The 18030-nt window shown below is 45.3% G+C and overlaps 1 protein-coding gene across 4 annotated transcripts in view; it reads right to left on the minus strand.

Annotated features, from left to right (window-relative positions):
• Positions 1-18030, minus strand: part of FGGY (FGGY carbohydrate kinase domain containing) — a 381065-nt gene that overhangs the window by 333643 nt on the left and 29392 nt on the right. For all 4 annotated transcript variants that reach the window (XM_077450606.1, XM_077450605.1, XM_077450604.1 and 1 more), the window contains exon 3: positions 2716-2827. In XM_077450606.1, coding sequence (XP_077306732.1) covers positions 2716-2827 — 112 coding nt within the window. The remainder of the gene's footprint in view (positions 1-2715; positions 2828-18030) is intronic.

The raw sequence follows: 18030 nt of genomic DNA on the forward strand, positions 1-18030 counted from the left end.
TGCGTGGCACTTTGTCCGATCGGAATTCTCTATACACAATCGGACAAAGTCCGATCGGATCACGTTGTCGGAAAGTTTTATAGCCCAGCTCTAGAACTTTGTCGGTCGGATATTCCGATGGAAACAGTCCGATGGAGCCCACACACGGTCGGATTATCCGACAACACGGTCCGATCGGACATTTTCCTTCGGAATGTCCGACCGTGTGTACAAGGGCTAACAGCCAAATTTGAAAGGAAATTACAATGCCTATAATTTAATAGTTATTATTAGTTAGTTATTTCAGATTTTCAAGTTTTCAAATTTTCCGATCTTCATTCTTTTGAATTTTCAGATTTTCATTTTTATTTTCGGATTTTCAAATTTCCAAATTTCCGAACTTTCAAATTTATGAATTTGCGAATTTCCTCATTTCGAATTTTTGAATTTCGAATTTCCTCATTTCGAATTTTTGAATTTTTGAATTTCCGAACTTCTGAATATTCAGAAATTCGGAAATATCAGAATTAACGAATTTGTCAAAATTTTGTTAAAAAAACAAAACAAATTCGGAACTAACTGAATTGCACATGTCTAAAAAAGGGTTATTGAAAGCCTTCAGGGCTCGGTCTCACACCAGGAGGTGCACCCAAACGCCTTTTTCTTGCGCATTTCCACATGTTGCATTTTAGGACAGCCAGTTCATGTGAAACATGCAAAACCATTACACAGAGCAGGTAAGTATAACATGTTTGTTATTTACCCCCTTCCTCCCCCGCCCATAGTCAAATGACGTCTGCAGGAGGGATCTCCCATCCTGGGTGGGAGTCATATGACGTCCTCAGCTTCCTGGCTGTCTAGGGGGTGCGTGCCCCGGTCAGCCGCGTGGTCCACCGGGCCCTCCCCCCACGATTGCTGGTAATAAAGAGCAGGGATGTAGCTCTGTGTCTGTAAACACTAGACATGTGCGCCGTCAATAAATTTGTTTTGTTTCGCTCCGTTCCATTTCATATTAGCCGTTAATTCTAATTTTCGGAACAATTTCGTAACTTTTCGGGACAATTACGAACGTTCGTTATGATGAATTCATCATTATGAGGGGCTCCCACCATCCCTGTGCTTTGCTGACTTCCTGGGTTTTTAACTTCATCATAACGAATAATCGTAATTAACGAACATTCTTATTTTGTCCGATTCTGAATCTCCCATTGGCTACCAGTACCAGTCTCCCACTCCCATATTAAAAAAGGTAATTTTCCCAACCCTCACTCAGCAGCAGAAGAAAACCTCTGATTGGTCAAGAAAATACTGGTCACGTTTCCCGTTTCTGTTGTAAAGGAATTCGGATTCGAAAATCGTAAACGAAATTTCGTACAAAATTCAGAAGCCTAGCAATTCGTATTTCGGATCCTCCCGAATGTACGAATTTTACGGAAATTCGTACGAATTTTCGGTTCGTATGAAACTAATCGCACATGTCTAGTAAACACACATATCCACGTCCGGTCAGGGGAGAGTAGACAGATCGTGTGTTCCCAGTAAAGAGGGACACCGATCTGTCTCCTCCCCTTGTGAGTCCCCTCCTACAGCATACCTCCCAACTTTTTGAGATGGGAATGAGGGACACCTATCAGTAAAAGTATGCAGGCATAGGACACACCCCTTGCCCCACCCCCTTAAAGGAGAATTGTAAAAAAAAAAAAAAACAAGATTGGTTAAACCCACAAGTACTTTTTTACCACTACTCTTCCTTTATATTGGCTTTTGGAATTTACAAATGCAGCAATTTAGAAATCAGATGAAAGGTTTAGTGCTGGAAAACACTTTTTGATAGTTAAAAAGTGCATTTTATATACAACTATATAGATCAGACCAAAATGAGGGACAAATGAGGAGGAATGTTTATCAATTGCTTCAAATCAGGGACAGTTGGGAGTTATTCTACAGTTACAATCACTCCCTAGGTAACACATTTAACCCCTTGATCGCCCCCCTAGTGTTAACCCCTTCCCTGCCAGTCACATTTACACAGTAATCAGTGCACTTTTATATCACTGATCGTTGTATAAATGTGAACGGTCCCAAAATAGTGTCAAAAGTTTTTTTATATATGTCCACCGCAATGTCACATTCACGATAAAAATCGCATATCGCTGCCATTACTAGTAAAAAACAAATAAAAATAATTAAAAAAATGCCATAAACCTATCCCCTATTTTGTAGGAGCTATAACTTTTGCGCAAACCAATCAATATACGCCTATTGTGATTTTTTTTTTTTTACCAAAAATATGTAGAATACATATCGGCCTAAACCGAGGAAAAAATATTGTTTTTTGTTTTTTAAAAAATCAGGATATTTATTATTATAGCAAAAAGTAAAAAATGTTGTGTTTTTTTTTTTTTCAAACTTGCCAATCTTCTTTTGTTTATAGTGCAAGAAATAAAAACCACAGAGGTGATCAAATACCACCAAAATAAAGCTCTATTTGTGGGGGAAAAAATTATTAATTTGGGTAGAGCATTGCATGACCGCGCAATTGTCATTCAAAGTGCGACAGCGCTGAAAACTGAAAATTGGCTTGGGCAGGAAGCGGGTGAAAATGCCCGCTATTGAAGTGGTTAAAAAAAAAAAAAAAAAAACCTTTACTATCACTCTAAATTTTTTACTGGATGCCAATTCTCGGTGTGGCATTTCAATATCGGGTTCATTTACTTTCTCCACAGTGGAACGTACCTTCAACATTTACTGCCAGCGACTGAAAACTTTTATCCAGAACGACAAGAGAGCACGTTGCATCGAACCCAAGCCCGCGAATCTGACCGGATCCTGCCGACTGCGCAACTTTCTACATAACAGAAAAAAAAAAAAAAGATATATTATTTAGCGAATGCAAATACAACGGATTGTTAAATAGAACAATCTTAAGGGGGTTGTAAATTCTACGCCTTGAGGTGAAAAACCTCCTCTGACGCAGCTGCGCCCCAGAGCCCCCCCTTTTACTTACCTGAACCCGGTCTTTCCCGCGACAGGGGCGAGCACACCAGCTCCAGCCGGTGTCCCGGGGTCCTTATTGGATGGATTGATAGCAGCGTAGCCATTGGCTCCCACAGCTGTCTTTCAAATCCAATGACGCTGGAGCCAGGAGGGGCGGGGCCGAGTCCTGCTGTTTTTGGTTTTTTTGTTTGTTTTGTTTTTTGAAACAAAGCTTTAGATATCCTTTAAGATGAAAAATTTGTTTTCTACATGATTTTTATTAAATTAAATATTTAAAATTTGCTGATCTATCTGGTGCCCTGGTGTCCAACCTGCTGCCGGATGGATGGATGCGTGCGGCCCTTTAATATATAACGTGTGGGCCTCGGACGTCAGCAGTCTGTGGCGGGAACACGGATTAGGGTAATAGTATTCATCTCTACTAGTCTCATGTAACATGATCTCAGGTTTCGTATTTTTTACTGCACCATCTCCCCACCAACAATGTATCCTGTCCTCACTCTCTGACCCTCATTTCCTTTATTAGGTCTGAAGTCTCTGACCTCCTCTCCAGTATTACATATATTGAGCACTGTGACCCTTTGGTGATCTAACACTTCTTCAAAAGACCCAGAATTCACTGGGGGCAAATGTTTTCTGAGCTCAGGCCCATTCCATCCCATCCCCCATGTTTCCACCAATCATTGGTGACCAACAACCACCTTGTCCGACACCTGGCCATGCCCCTATCAGTCAAGGCTCTCTTTCCCTATGGAGCTCAAGAGGCCTTCATGATACAGGAGATGGTAAGAGACTGCAGACCAGTGCCAGGACAAAGTCATCCAGCGCCCAGGGCAAAGATGCCAAACTGCCACACCCCCCTCTTTCCCTTAGGGTCAGGATGCCCTATTCCTGCAATAAACCATTGTGCCCAGGGCAGCTGTCCCTCCTGCCCACCCCTTGTCCCAGCCCTGCTGCAGACATGATACAGGAGATGGTCAGAGACTGCAGACATAGTACAGGAGATGGTCAGAGACTGCAGACATGGTACAGGAGATGGTAAGAGACTGCAGACATGGTACAGGAGATGGTAAGAGACTGCAGACATGGTACAGGGGATGGTCAGAGACTGCAGACATGATACAGGAGATGGTCAGAGACTGCAGACATAGTACAGGAGATGGTCAGAGACTGATGACATGATAAAAGAAATGGTCAGAGACTGCAGAAATTATACAAGAGATCAATGCATCAAATGCAGCCTACCAGTGCCCATCAAATGCAGCCTTATCAGTGCCCACCAATTGCAGCCTATCATTGCTCACCAAATGCAGCCCTACCAGTGCCCATCAAAGGCAGCTTATCAGTGCCCACCACCTGCAGCCTACCTGTGCCCACTAAATGCAGCCTATTAGTGCCCACCAATTGCAGCCTGCCAATGCCCATCAAATGCAGCTCATCAGCGCCCACCAATTTCAGTCTACCAGTGCCCACAAAATGCAACTTATCAGAGAGCTGCAAGGAAATTGGGGGAGAGGGAATTTTTAATGGAAGGGGGAATTTGAGGGGCAACAGGGGTTAAGTATATCTCTAGGTGCAAAAAAGTGGGTAGGAGGGTGGTGCTAAGAGTGGTGATTTAGGGGGATTTGTCTGGGGGGGGGGGGGGGTTATGCTAAGAGGGGGGATTGTGGGGGGAAATTTTAGGGGGAGAGTATTTATGCTAAGAAGGGTGATTTTTTTTTTATTGGGGGGAGCATAATTGTACAGGGAGGAGGGGGAATGTTTATTTAGGTGGTAATTAAGCATGCAGATTAGTGCTCAGTATTTTGTGGGGAAATTTTTGCTGACACATAACACTCATACATCTTGGGGGGGGGGGGGGGGTTTGCAGTTTGGCCCTGGGCTCTAGATAAATTTGGCTCAGCACTGGTTTCCCCCAGACATTCTGTTGCCTAACTGTAGCCCCCTAAAATAAAAAACTGCAAAAAAAATAAAATAATAATTAGTGAAAGTTTGCCATTTTGACTCAATGCCAATGGGGAAGGCAAATAATAAGCAGTTTAAACTTTATAGCTTCAATATGCTTAAAGTAGAAGTGAGCATTAACTGAGTGCTTTCATTTCCCCAAAAATTTTGTAAAAAAGAAAAATTGGATTTTGGTGAAACTTCACAATTTTTGTCCAATGTCAATGGGGAAGCCAAATTAAAGTCCCGTGTTTCCCGAAAAATAAGCCCGGGTCTTATGTTAATGTTGGCAACAAAAGACACAGTAGGGCTTATTTTTGGGGTAGGTCTTACCATGTCTTCTCTCCCCCTCTCTCTTCCTGCCTGACAGGAGTCCCCGGTGTGAACCGAGTTAAAATGCTTGTAAAATCCTATAATATACTCTATTACATTAATATATAATGTACGTGTTCTGTAATATAATTGTGCCAAATACCTTTGTTATATCGCCGCTCTGCGCTTCTGTGACCCCCCCGGAGCTCTCTTCCCCCCAATTATATTACAGAAACACACACATTGTACATTATACACTACTGTAATACAGTGGATTATAGGATTTTACAAGCATTTTAAACTAGGGCTTATTTTCAGGGTAGGACTTATATTGCAGCCTTCCTGGAAAATAACGCTAGGTCTTATTTTCGGGAAAAGGTGGCCGTTATTGGTGGTTTTTAATGGTGTGGCCGTTTCTGCGAGATAGGGAGGGTCCTCACAACTATCCTGGACCTGTTCCTATGCCAAAAAATGTTAACCCTCATTGGTCTTATTGTTTTTTTAATTCTATAAAATAAAAATAACAATTTGCGTTTCCATTGGCCTCATTATTTTAAAGGGACTCTATTGCTATAGAACACAGATGCTGTGACATCTTCTGCTGAAGTCTGAAGGGAAAGGGACACTTCTGGGAGTTTGCAATATCATGGGTCCCCTGCAGCTCCCAGTGGTTCTTCACGCTGACCTCAATGTCCCTTTTGCACCCTATAATGGATGGAGGTCAGCAGGAGGAACCAATGGGAGTTGCAGGGGACCCAGGAGATAAACAATCCCAGAAGTGTCCATTTTTAGTACAAGTCAACTGTTGGCCATAAGGTGAAAGTGACCAGGCGGTTGTACAGCGATCTGAGCTCCATTAGCTTCAATAGAGGGCAGGTGAGACATTAGAGCCCTAAAAGGCCTCTGACGTCTCATTAAAGAGAACCTGTCACAATAGTGTCCCTATCCCCCCCCCTTTCCCCAAAAAAATATTTAGAAAAAAGGTGTAGTGTAAAAAAATGACAGGAGGTTGTCACCCGCCGACCCAAAAAAAGAAAAAGGTCCACTGCGGTCGAAGGCTCCCGACGCCTGACAGCTCCGCTGTCTTACAGTTCTTAACCACTTGAGACCCGCGCTATAGCCGAATGAAGGCTACAGCACGGACCTCCTTTGCCGGGACTACGTCTATTGATGTCATCCCACGCACGAGCGGCCTGCGCGCCCCCTGAGGGGCGCGCGTGGCGCGCTCTGTGATCGGCGAGTCGATAAGACTCGCCTGATCACCGATCCGAGCAAGGGGTCGATCCTGACCCCTTATCACGTGATCAGCTGTCAGCCAATGACAGCTGATCATGTGATGCAACGGAGCCGGCAATCAGCTATTTCTTACTATTCGCGCTGACAGCGCGAGGAGAAAAAAAAAGAGCCGATCACCGGTGGCCGTGATCGGGACATCAGTCGTGATCACGGCCAGCCCTGCCAGTGCCCACCTGCCCCCTGCCAGGGCCCACCTGCCCCCCGTCAGTGCCACCCAGCAGTTCCCACAATGCCACCCAGCAGTGCCCACAGTGCCACCCAGCAGTGCCCACAATCTGCCTCAACGGTGCTGCACCCCAGTGCCACATATCCGTGCCCATCAGTGTCATCTGCCAGTGCCCACCTGCCCCCTGCCAGGGCCCACCTGCCCCCCGTCAGTGCCACCCAGCAGTTCCCACAATGCCACCCAGCAGTGCCCACAGTGCCACCCAGCAGTGCCCACAATCTGCCTCAACGGTGCTGCACCCCAGTGCCACATATCCGTGCCCATCAGTGTCATCTACCAGTGCCCATCAGTGCCCAGCAGTGCCGCCCATCAGTGCCCAGCAGTGCCACCTATCAGAGCCACCTATCAGTGCCACCTATCAGTGCCCATCAGTCCCATCTATCAGTGGTACCTATCAGTGCCCCTTAGTGCCACCCATCCGTGCCACCCATCCGTGCCACCTTATCTGTGCCCATCTTTGCCCATCAGTGCCGCCTTATCTGTGCCCATCAGTACTGCCTTATCTGTGCTTATCGGTGCCACCTTATCTGTGCCTATTAGTGCCGCCTTAACTATGCCTATCAGTGCCCACCAGTGCAGCCTATCAGTGCCGCCTCATCAGCGCACTTCAATGAAGGAGAAAAATGACCTGTTTGCAAAATTTTATAACAAACTATTAAACATGATTTTTTTTTTTTTGCATCTTTTTTTGTTTGTTTAGCAAAAAATAAAACTCCCAGCTGTAATTAAATACCACCAAAAGAAAGCTCTATTTGTGCGAAAAAAATGATTAAAATTTCATTTGGGTACAGTGTTGTATGCCCACGCAATTGTCATTCAAAGTGCATCAGTACTGAAAGCTGAAAATTGGTCTGGGCAGGAGGGGGGTTTAAGTGCCCAGTAAGCAAGTGGTTAAATAACTAAAAGGCGGGGCTACATGGGGATGTCACCTGGACCCCTTGTGATGTCGTCTGAGTTCAATTAAAAAGTTGAATACAATTATATATATGTAGCGCTGGTATTTTTGCCTCCTTGTGCTATGTAATGCTAAACAATGGACAATGCTATAAATTGGTATTTGGCTCCCTCTGGTGGTATGGATGTGAAATAGACTTTGTTTATTTCTCATTTGAAGGGTATAGGGAAAGCCTAACAGGAAGTTGCTTAATCGTTTTCTGGAGAAATGACTCACCTACCCAGAGTGCCCACTGACTTACCCATGAACACTGAGTGGCTGAACTGCATGCTGGGTAGGTAATAAAAGGCCCAGCACAGCCATTTTCTCTCTCTTCCTGCTGAGACACGGGACCTGCCTACAGGGATCTGTGTGTGGGCGTTTGAAGAGTCGCGGCCTACCTCGTGCGGAGCGGAGCAGCAACTAAGGAAAGAGCCTCATCATTGTGTGCTGGAGATCTGACCAGAAGATCCAGAGTATCTGACATAGCCAGATGAAGGTCCCAGTCGTCTTGTGGAGCGGTGCAGCAATGCGGAGCTGACTGGCAGCAGGACGGAGACCGTCTGAGCAGAGGCATCCATCCAGGCCTGGTGTGGTGAGAGGGCTGTTGCCCAGAAGTTAAATACTGCATTTCACACAATAATGCCACGTACACACGATCGAATTGTCCGCCGGACCATAGTACGCTGGACAATTTGATCGTGTGTGGGCTCCAGCGGACTTCTTCATCGTAAAGTCCGGCGGACTTAGAAAGTAATTTTGATTCAAAATTTGTCCGCCGGACTTGGCTTTCAGTGGACAATCTGTTCGTCGGTGTGCTAGTCCGGCGGACTAAGAATGACGCATGCTCTGAAGCAAGTACGATAAGGAAGCTATTGGCTACTGGCTATTGAACTTCCTTTTTCTAGTCCTGTCGTACGCGCTGTATGCCATTGCGTTAGAAATCGCCGGACTTTCGGAGCGTCCGTGTGTGGCCAAGTCCGTTCGTTAGAAAGTCCGCATGTACGCGGCATTAGACTAACTTTACAGCATTGCTGGGACCTGTAGTCCCACGCAGTAGTTCTTTTCAAGTTTCCCGACACTCACATAGGCCTCAAGGCCTGATTTAATTGCCAAGTGACTGCTCCCAGGGAAGGAGTCCACAAACATATTGCTGATTAGAAGTTACTGTTTTATATTATTCTACACTACTTTACTGGTTGGAAATCCTGTGGATTATAAATACTGCAGTATAAATGGCTAGCTGAAGAAAAGAAGACAATATACTCTATCCTTTACTGTAAGGCCTTGCAGTGTTACTATTACTTGCCATAAACTGTAGGGGGAGTATTGAGTAATTATACTGCCTATCCTGTTCAAAAATGTATAGGACATTACTGATTTTATAGTGTCTGCACAGTGTGCTGGAAGTGGGAAGGTGCCCAGTGCTGAGATTGTATTGCCTGAGCATTAGTCCCACTTGGAGACACGCCTGCGGGGGCAATTCTGTTATTCTGTTAACCCTTGTGTGATAGTCATTCATAACCAATTGTTTCTTTATTGTGTCAGAATTGTATGACATTGTGTTTTATAAGTTGAAAGCTCAAACCAGTTCCAGTAAATTATAGTTTGGTTTAATACAATCTGTTGTGAGGCTTGTTCATTCTTCAAACAGGTGTAGCAGTGTATGCCCAGGTGACAACACAGGTAAAGTGCATATAATCTGACTATTCAATTGTCATTTACTATTGTTACACAGCTGTGTCAAGCGGGTTGAGCCAAATCATTGGGGGTGGAAATAGAGTACAGGCCCAATTAATTACCAGCAGCTCCTTCGGGGGTAAGTGCTACATATATTACACATATTATATATATATATATATACACACACATACATACATATATATATATATATTATTCATAGTTTCATAGTTTCATAGTTTCATAGTTAGTTAGGTTGAATAAAGACACCAGTCCATCAAGTTCAACTGGAGTGTCTACAATTGTCCCTATCCCTGTACATTGCACACTCACATCAGTCCCTACCCTCAAGGAGCCTGCAATCCAAGCTCCCCATTCATACACTAGGGCCAATTTTGGACAGAAGCCAATTAACCTACCTGCATGTCTTTGGAGTGTGGGAGGAAACCGGAGTACCCGGAGGAAACCCACGCAGGCACAGGGAGAACATGCAAACTCCGGGCAGGTAGTGTTGTGGTTGGGATTCGAACCAGCAACCCTTCTTACTGCTAGGTGAGAGTGCTAACCACTACACCACTGTGCTGCCCATAACTATTATTTTTTATATATTATATAATTTTTTTTTTTTAAACCATCCATTTCGGTTTCTGTTTTCGGGCAAGCGCATCCTGAATTTTCATTTTCCGACCACAATTTTCATTTTGGTGCACCACTACTGTTGGTGACAACACAGTCCATGTGCTAGGAGAGCGCAGTGTGCACACTCCCAGCATACAACTTTAGCTCCCCAGGGATGAAAATGTGCCGTGGCTAGGCATTAAAGCACACTTTATTTGCCGCCACATATATGCGGTCGGCAAAAGGTTAAGTCCTAGCCTTGCACATAACACATCCAAAAACAGTAAACACAGCCAAACGGTTATTCATAACGTGTACATACTGCTGAGTGTTGCAGTTGATAAGGAGTGCTTGTTAAAGTTATAGCCCCTGACTAGATTATGAACCTCTATGATCAGCCATGAGCCTGTATATGTTGTTTTATCCAGCAGAGCTCATTAATGATTGAGCACTATGATCGATATAGTGAACACAAAGAGACTAAGTCCCCCCGGCCCGCCCTGCTACGGACTCCATTAATTATTTATCAGCTGAAGTTTCAGAAAGGAGACCTTATTATCTGTTATTGTTCCCCATTAAACCAATCCGAACTGTGACATCAATCAGCGAAAAATTGCTATTCCCAGCCAGAAAACACTTAAAGTGTGCTTAAAGTGAACCTGTCACCAAACTGGACTATTCCAACTGAGCATATGATGAAATAATACATAAGTAGAGGTTATGTTTAGTGAAAACCGCATGTAAAAATGACAAGTAGATCCAGAGATATGGGCAGCTAAAGTTATGTGTAAAAGTCGTCATTTTCAGTATCAGTTGAGACTGGCCCCACCCCGTCTTCTTTGCTATTGGTCCTCCAATGTGACAGGCAGCTTGGGGGCAGGGCAAAAAGTCAACTTTTCCATACAACTTCACAAGGTTTTATCTTTGGATCTACAGATCGTTTTAACACGCTGTTTTCGCTGAAAGTATCATCTCCTTTCGTATTTTCTCCTCACATGCTTGCTTTTGTGTTACACCCTTTTACTGACAACAAAGTTAGGCATACGTCAATGGCGGTGGCGGCTTTTTACACTTAGCCCACTTGTCAAGCCAACTGTTGGCTTTCCAAGTGACTATTTCCATAGATATCAGAACATGTTACTCACCCTGCATGAGGACCCCGCACTGCTATGTGAATGAATGAATGAATGATTTGTATAGTGCTACAAATGCAAACTGAATCGCCTCAGGGTGCTTGATCCGTCCTGTGCTTCCTGTTCTTTAGAAGAGGTGGGTCTTGAGTAGGGATCAGCCGAACACCCCCCGGTTCGTACCAGAACCTTCAAACGGACCTAAAATTCGTACGAACTTTAGAACCCTATTAAAGTCTATGGGACTCGAACGTTCGAAATCAAAAGTGCTAATTTTAAAGGCTAATATGCAAGATATGCAACAGACAACACCAGCAATAAGGAGTATCTTCAGGTGTATACTGTGCTGGAGGCACACAACACCCACTAACTCCTGCAGATGGCTGTATTAGAGAACAACAGCAATAAAGGGTAGATACAGGTGTATACTGCGCTGGAGGCACACAACACCCACTAACTCCTGCAGATGGCTGAGAAAAGAACACACTGTCCCTGCCTATCTTGCTCTTTCCCTGCACGCCAACACACTACACAAGGCCGCCGCGCTGGTCCACAAAGTTCTGAATTTGCCGAACAGACGATGTTCGAGTCGAACGTGCGTTCGAATCAAACACCGAGCTCATCCCTAGGTCTTGAGTTTTTTTCTGAAAGAAATGTATCCCTTGGTCCTCTGTCCCGTTTGTGGGCATGGCGGGTGTCACTGGGTGGAGCAAACCTTTGCTAATTGAACACCCATCCAGTGAATTAAATGTATGAGACGTGTACTGCACTTCCTGGTTCAGAAAAAAAGCCAAGGAAGACTCCAAGGAAAAAGCCAAGGAAAACGCCAAGGAAAACGCCAAGGAAAACGCCAAACTCACTTACTGACCAGCCCTTGGACAACCAAAATAATCCTGTTAACGGTATGCGTTAAAAACAGGGGTTTAGTCTGCACACATTTGCAAATACATGCGTAAGCTACAGAGCCCCGCCAAGGCACCCTGGTATCTGTAGTCCTATCACTGACTTATGAGTGACTCCACAATGGAAGGACATGCATTCTGATGGATAGATGGAGGGCAGATGGCCTGAAAGGAGCCCACCCATTCTTAAGGCCCCATTCACACCTGAGCCTTTTGTAGCTTGAAGCCTGAAGCTACAAAATGCTGGAGGAGAAAAAAAATATATTATTCTTAATGGAGATGGTTCACATCTCCACTCCAAAACGCTTGAAGCCTCAAAACGCCTGAAGCTCAAACAAGTTCTGGAACTTTTGTTTTAGGCAGATTTGGGAGTTTTTCTGCTTTTTACATTGGTGATCTTTTGACCTGTACAAAATCGTGGCAAAAACGCGGTAAAATGTGGTAAAAATGCAGCAAAAGTGGCAACAAAATTGCGGTAAAATGTGGTTCGTATGCAAGCCATGAGCTCAATCCTGCTAGCATCGGCATCCTGGCCTGTCCCTACGCGTTTCGTCATACGATGTTCTCCCGGAGCTGCGATCCATAGTTTGTCAATCATCATAGTCTCTTACTATCCCATTTTAAGGAGTCTTTGGTGCTATATTGCACATTTTTCTTTAAAGATGGGACTGCATTGAGTAAATAGATTCCCAAGGGATCTTAATCCCTGTTAAAGTGGGTTGTCCCTTGAAATGCGTTGGGTATTTTATATATGAACCATTGGGGTTGATTTACCAAAACTGGAGAGTGCAAAATCTGGTGCAGCCCTGGAAGCTGAGACCAATTAACTTCCAGGTTTCATTGTCAATGCTTTATTAACTAGATGCCGACCGCTGGCTGTCAAATGACGGCCAGGCGGCGCACCTATTGTGGCGCGCATCCCTGTTTCTTCGGTGGCGGCGTGTCACGGAGACACCGCTCGCCACCGAAGGGGGTGAACAGCCATTCGTTATGGCTGTTTACCACGTGATCGGCCGTGATGAAGTCACGGTCGACCACAGATGGTCACACCCCGAACGTGCACGGCGCATGCGCGCGATCGCGAGCGCGCTGCGTGTGCACGCGGTGGCGGCGTGTTCTCCGGGAACACTGCTCGTCACCGACGCTGGTAAACAGCCATTGGCCGGCTGTTTACCCACGTGATCGGCTGTGATCCTTTCACAGCTGATCACTAAAATGTAAACAAACCGCGGTAACGGGATGTTACCGGGTTCTCCTCCTCACACACGATCGGTGTGTGAGGAGGAGATTGCGGTAACATCTCGTTACCGCATACAGTGTACACCAATCATACTGATTGCCCCCCAATAAAGAGGACCTGTCACCACCCCTCATAGTACCTGTCAATCACAGTCCATCAGAGTACCTGTCACAGTCCATCAGAGTATTTGAGTACCTATCACAGCCCATCAGAGTACCCGAGTACCTGTCCCAGCCCATCAGAGTACCCGAGTACCTGTCACAGCCCATCAGAGTACCCGAGTACCTGTCCCAGCCCATCAGAGTACCCGAGTACCTGTCCCAGCCCATCAGAGTACCCGAGTACCTGTCCCAGCCCATCAGAGTACCCGAGTACCTGTCCCAGCCCATCAGAGTACCCGAGTACCTGTCCCAGCCCATCAGAGTACCCGAGTACCTGTCCCAGCCCATCAGAGTACCCGAGTACCTGTCCCAGCCCATCAGAGTACCCTGAGTACCTGTCACGGCACATCAGGGTACCCGAGTACCTGTCACGGCCCATCAGAGTACCCGAGTACCTGTCACGGCCCATCAGAGTACCCGAGTACCTGTCACGGCCCATCAGAGTATCCGAGTACCTGTCACTGCCCATCAGGGTACCCGAGTACCTGTTACGGCCCATCAGGGTACCCGAGTACCTGTCACGGCCCATCAGGGTACCCGAGTACCTGTCACGGCCCATCAGGGTACCCGAGTACCTGTCGCAGTCCATTAGAGTACCCGAGTACCTGTCACAGTCCATCAGAGTACCCGAGTACCTGTCACAGTCCATTAGAGTACCCGAGTACCTGTCACAGTCCATTAGAGTACCGAGTACCTGTCACAGTCCATCAGGGTACCCGAGTACCTGTCACAGTCCATCAGGGTACCCGAGTACCTGTCACAGTCCATCAGGGTACCCGAGTACCTGTCACAGTCCATCAGGGTACCCGAGTACCTGTCACAGTCCATCAGGGTACCCGAGTACCTGTCACAGTCCATTAGAGTACCGAGTACCTGTCACAGTCCATCAGGGTACCCGAGTACCTGTCACAGTCCATTAGAGTACCGAGTACCTGTCACAGTCCATTAGAGTACCGAGTACATGTCACAGTCCATTAGAGTACCGAGTACCTGTCACAGTCCATTAGAGTACCGAGTACCTGTCACAGTCCATCAGGGTACCCGAGTACCTGTCACAGCCCATCTGAGTACCCGAGTACCTGTTCCAGTCCATTTGTGTACCAGAGTACCTGTCACAGTCCATCTGAGTACCCGAGTACCTGTCACAGTCCATATGAGTACCTGTCACCGCCCTTCAGAGCACCCAAATACCAGTCACCAAACCATCAGAGTACCTGTCACCAGGCCATCAGAGTACCTGAGTACTTGTCACCAGGCCATCAGAGTACCCGAGTACCTGTCACCAGGCCATCAGAGTACCGGAGTACTTGTCACCAGGCCATCAGAGTACCCGAGTACTTGTCACCAGGCCATCAGAGTACCCGAGTACTTGTCACCAGGCCATCAGAGTACCCGAGTACCTGTCACCAGGCCATCAGAGTACCCGAGTACCTGTCACCAGGCCATCAGAGTACCCGAGTACCTGTCACCAGGCCATCAGAGTACCCGAGTACCTGTCACCAGGCCATCAGAGTACCCGAGTACCTGTCACCAGGCCATCAGAGTACCCGAGTACCTGTCACCAGGCCATCAGAGTACCCGAGTACCTATCTCCAGCCCATCAGAGTACCCGAGTACCTATTTGCAGCCCATGTCTCATAGAATATACGTTGGGGTGTTTGATTTCCAAAATGGGGTAATTTTGTGGGTAATTTCACTGTCCTGGTGGTCCAGGACCTTCAAAAGTGTGATGGGTAGGAATGAAATGAGATGTGTCATTTATGCTCCTGGAATGCCTGAACGTACTACTTCAATGTTCGGCCTCTCTATGTGGCCAGGCTGTGTAAAAGTCCTACACATGTGGTATCGCCATACACGGGAGGAGTAGCAGAATGTATTTTGGGGTGTAATTTTTGCTATATACATGCTATGTGTTAGAAATATCTTATAAATTGACAATTTTGTGCAAAAAAAAAAAATGCGTTTTAATTTTTTTCCACATATTCCAAAAACTTCTGGAAAAAAATTAACCATTCAAAAGACTCATTATGCCTTACAGATTATACGTTGGGGTGTTTGCTTTCCAAAATGGGGTAATTTTATGGGAAATTCCATTGTCCTGGTACTCCAGGGCCTTCAAAAGTGTAATAGGTGGTTGAGAAATGAGATGCGTCATTTTTGCTCGTAGAACGTCTGAAGGTACTACATCAATGTTAGTGCTCTGTATGTGGCCAGGCTGTGTAAAAGTCTCACACATGTGGTATCGCCGTACTCGGGAAGAGTAGCAGAGTGTATTTTGGGGTGTAATTTGTTGTATGCATATGCTTTGTGTGAGAAATAACCTGATAATATGACAATTTAGTAAAAAAAATCAAAAAAAAAAAAAATCGTCATTTTGCAAAGAATTGTGGGAAAAAATGACAACTTAAAAAAACTCACCATGCTACTTACTTAATACCTTGGGATGTCTACTTTGTAAAAAGGGGTCATTTGGGGGGTATTTGTACTTTCCTGACTTGTTAGTGTCTCAAGAAATGAGATACACCTGATGTACTGAAGGCCTGATCAGAAGTGATCAATTTTCAGTGATTGGCACCATAGTTTGTAGACTCTATAACTTTCACAAAGACCAAATAATATATACTAATGTGGGTTATTTTTACCAGAGATATGTAGCAGTATAAATTTTGGCCAAAATTTATGAAGAAAAATTACTAATTAGCAAAAATTTATGACAGAAACGAAGAAAAAGGCATTTTTTTCACAAAATGTACGTTTTATTTTATTTATAGCACAAAAAATAAAAAACCCACTAGTGATTAAATACCACTAAAAGAAAGCTCTATTTGTGTGGAAAAAAGGACGCAAGTTTCATATGGATACAGTGTTGGATGACTGAGTAATTGTCATTCAAACTGTGAGAGCGCTGAAAGCTGAAAATTGGTCTGGTCAGGAAGGGGGTGTAACTGCACTGTATTGAGGTGGTTAAACAAGCTGAAGTTAGAAGCTGATTGGCTACCATGCAGAGCTGCACCAGATTTTGCACTCTCCAGTTTTAGTAAATTGATCCCAATGGTTCATACATAAAATACCCAACGCTTTTCAAGGGACAACCCACTTCAATAGGAATTAAGATCCCATCATTAAATGGACTCAAGAGCAGAGTATTCTAGGTTAATCTGTAAACAAGTTATCCTAATGGATCAGAGAGATAGTAACCAAATATGATTGTTGGGTCCATCTGATTCGATCGCAAGCCCTGATGAAGGGGGAATGATTCAACCCCAAAACGTGTTGGGATGTTTTATGTGTGACCCGTTAAAGTGACCCATTAAAAAGATTTGAACTTGTTTACCATTTAGTTTGGCACATTGTCTGTTGCTTTATGGTTTGGGTGACTTTCTAAACAAATGGCCATTTTACATTTTAGAGGGGCAGGAGTGTGAAAAATCTGAAAAAAATGTCCTGGTGTCTGTGTGAATAAACAATGCCTCATCATTAGTATGAGGGGGAGAAATGGTGCCCCATCATTGTTATCAATAGGAGTAGTAGTGTCCCATCGTCGGTGTCATTGGGAGGAATAGTGCCCCATCGTTGGTGTCATTGGTAGGAATAGTGCCCCATCATTGGTGTCAGTGGGAGGAATAGTGCCCCATCATTGATGCCACTAAGAGGAATAGTGTCCCATCATTGGTATCAGTGGAAAGAATGGTGCCCCATCACTGGTATCAGTGGGAGGAATAGTGCCCCATCATTGGTATTAGTGGGAGGAATAGTGCCCCATCATTGGTATTAGTGGGAGGAATAGTCCCCCATCATTGGTATTAGTGGGAGGAATAGTCCCCAATCATTGGTATTAGTGGGAGGAATAGTGCCCCATCACTGGTGTCAGTGGGAGGAATAGTCCCCCATCATTGGTGTCAGTAGGAGGAATAGTCCCCCATCATTGGTGTCAGTGGGAGGAATAGTGCCCCATCATTGGTGTCAGTGGGAGGAATAGTGCCCCATCATTGGTGTCAGTGGAAGGAATAGTGCCCCATCATTTGGAGGAATAGTGCCTCATCATTGGTATCAGTGGGAGGAATAGTGCCCCATCACTGGTGTCAGTGGGAGGAATAGTGCCCCATCATTGGTGTCAGTGGGAGGAATAGTGCCCCATCATTGGTGCCACTAAGAGGAATAATGTCCCATTATAAGTGTCAGTGGAAGGAACTATGCCCCACCATTGCTGACAGTGTGGGGAATTATGTCCCAAGGGCCAGTTTAAAGAAAGCAAAGGGCTGCATCTGGCCCCCGGACTACAGTTTGTAGACTACTGCTCTATATTAAAAAAGGTATTGCAGTCGAGGTCCCTAGTAAGTGTCCTTTTGAACACACCGGAGTAAGGAAGGAAAATACATAGCATAGTTTGCAGTAACACACAGAAACCCAGTGAGAAGCCTGCTGAATATCGCAGTAATGGATGATATAAAATATAAAGTGAAGGTAAAACAAATAGACGGATTTCAGATGTTTTCTACATCACATCAGTAGTGATGGACGAACTTCCGACGGGACGTTTCGCGAACGCGAAACGCGAACGGGCACAAACGTTCGCGAAAACGACCGTTCGCCGCGGGCTCCATTGACTTC

Source organism: Lithobates pipiens, unplaced genomic scaffold (genome assembly GCF_037356315.1).
Source record: "Lithobates pipiens isolate NorthernLeopardFrog02 unplaced genomic scaffold, aLitPip1_a1.2 Scaffold_23, whole genome shotgun sequence".
In the NCBI taxonomy this organism is placed as follows: Eukaryota; Metazoa; Chordata; class Amphibia; order Anura; family Ranidae; genus Lithobates; species Lithobates pipiens.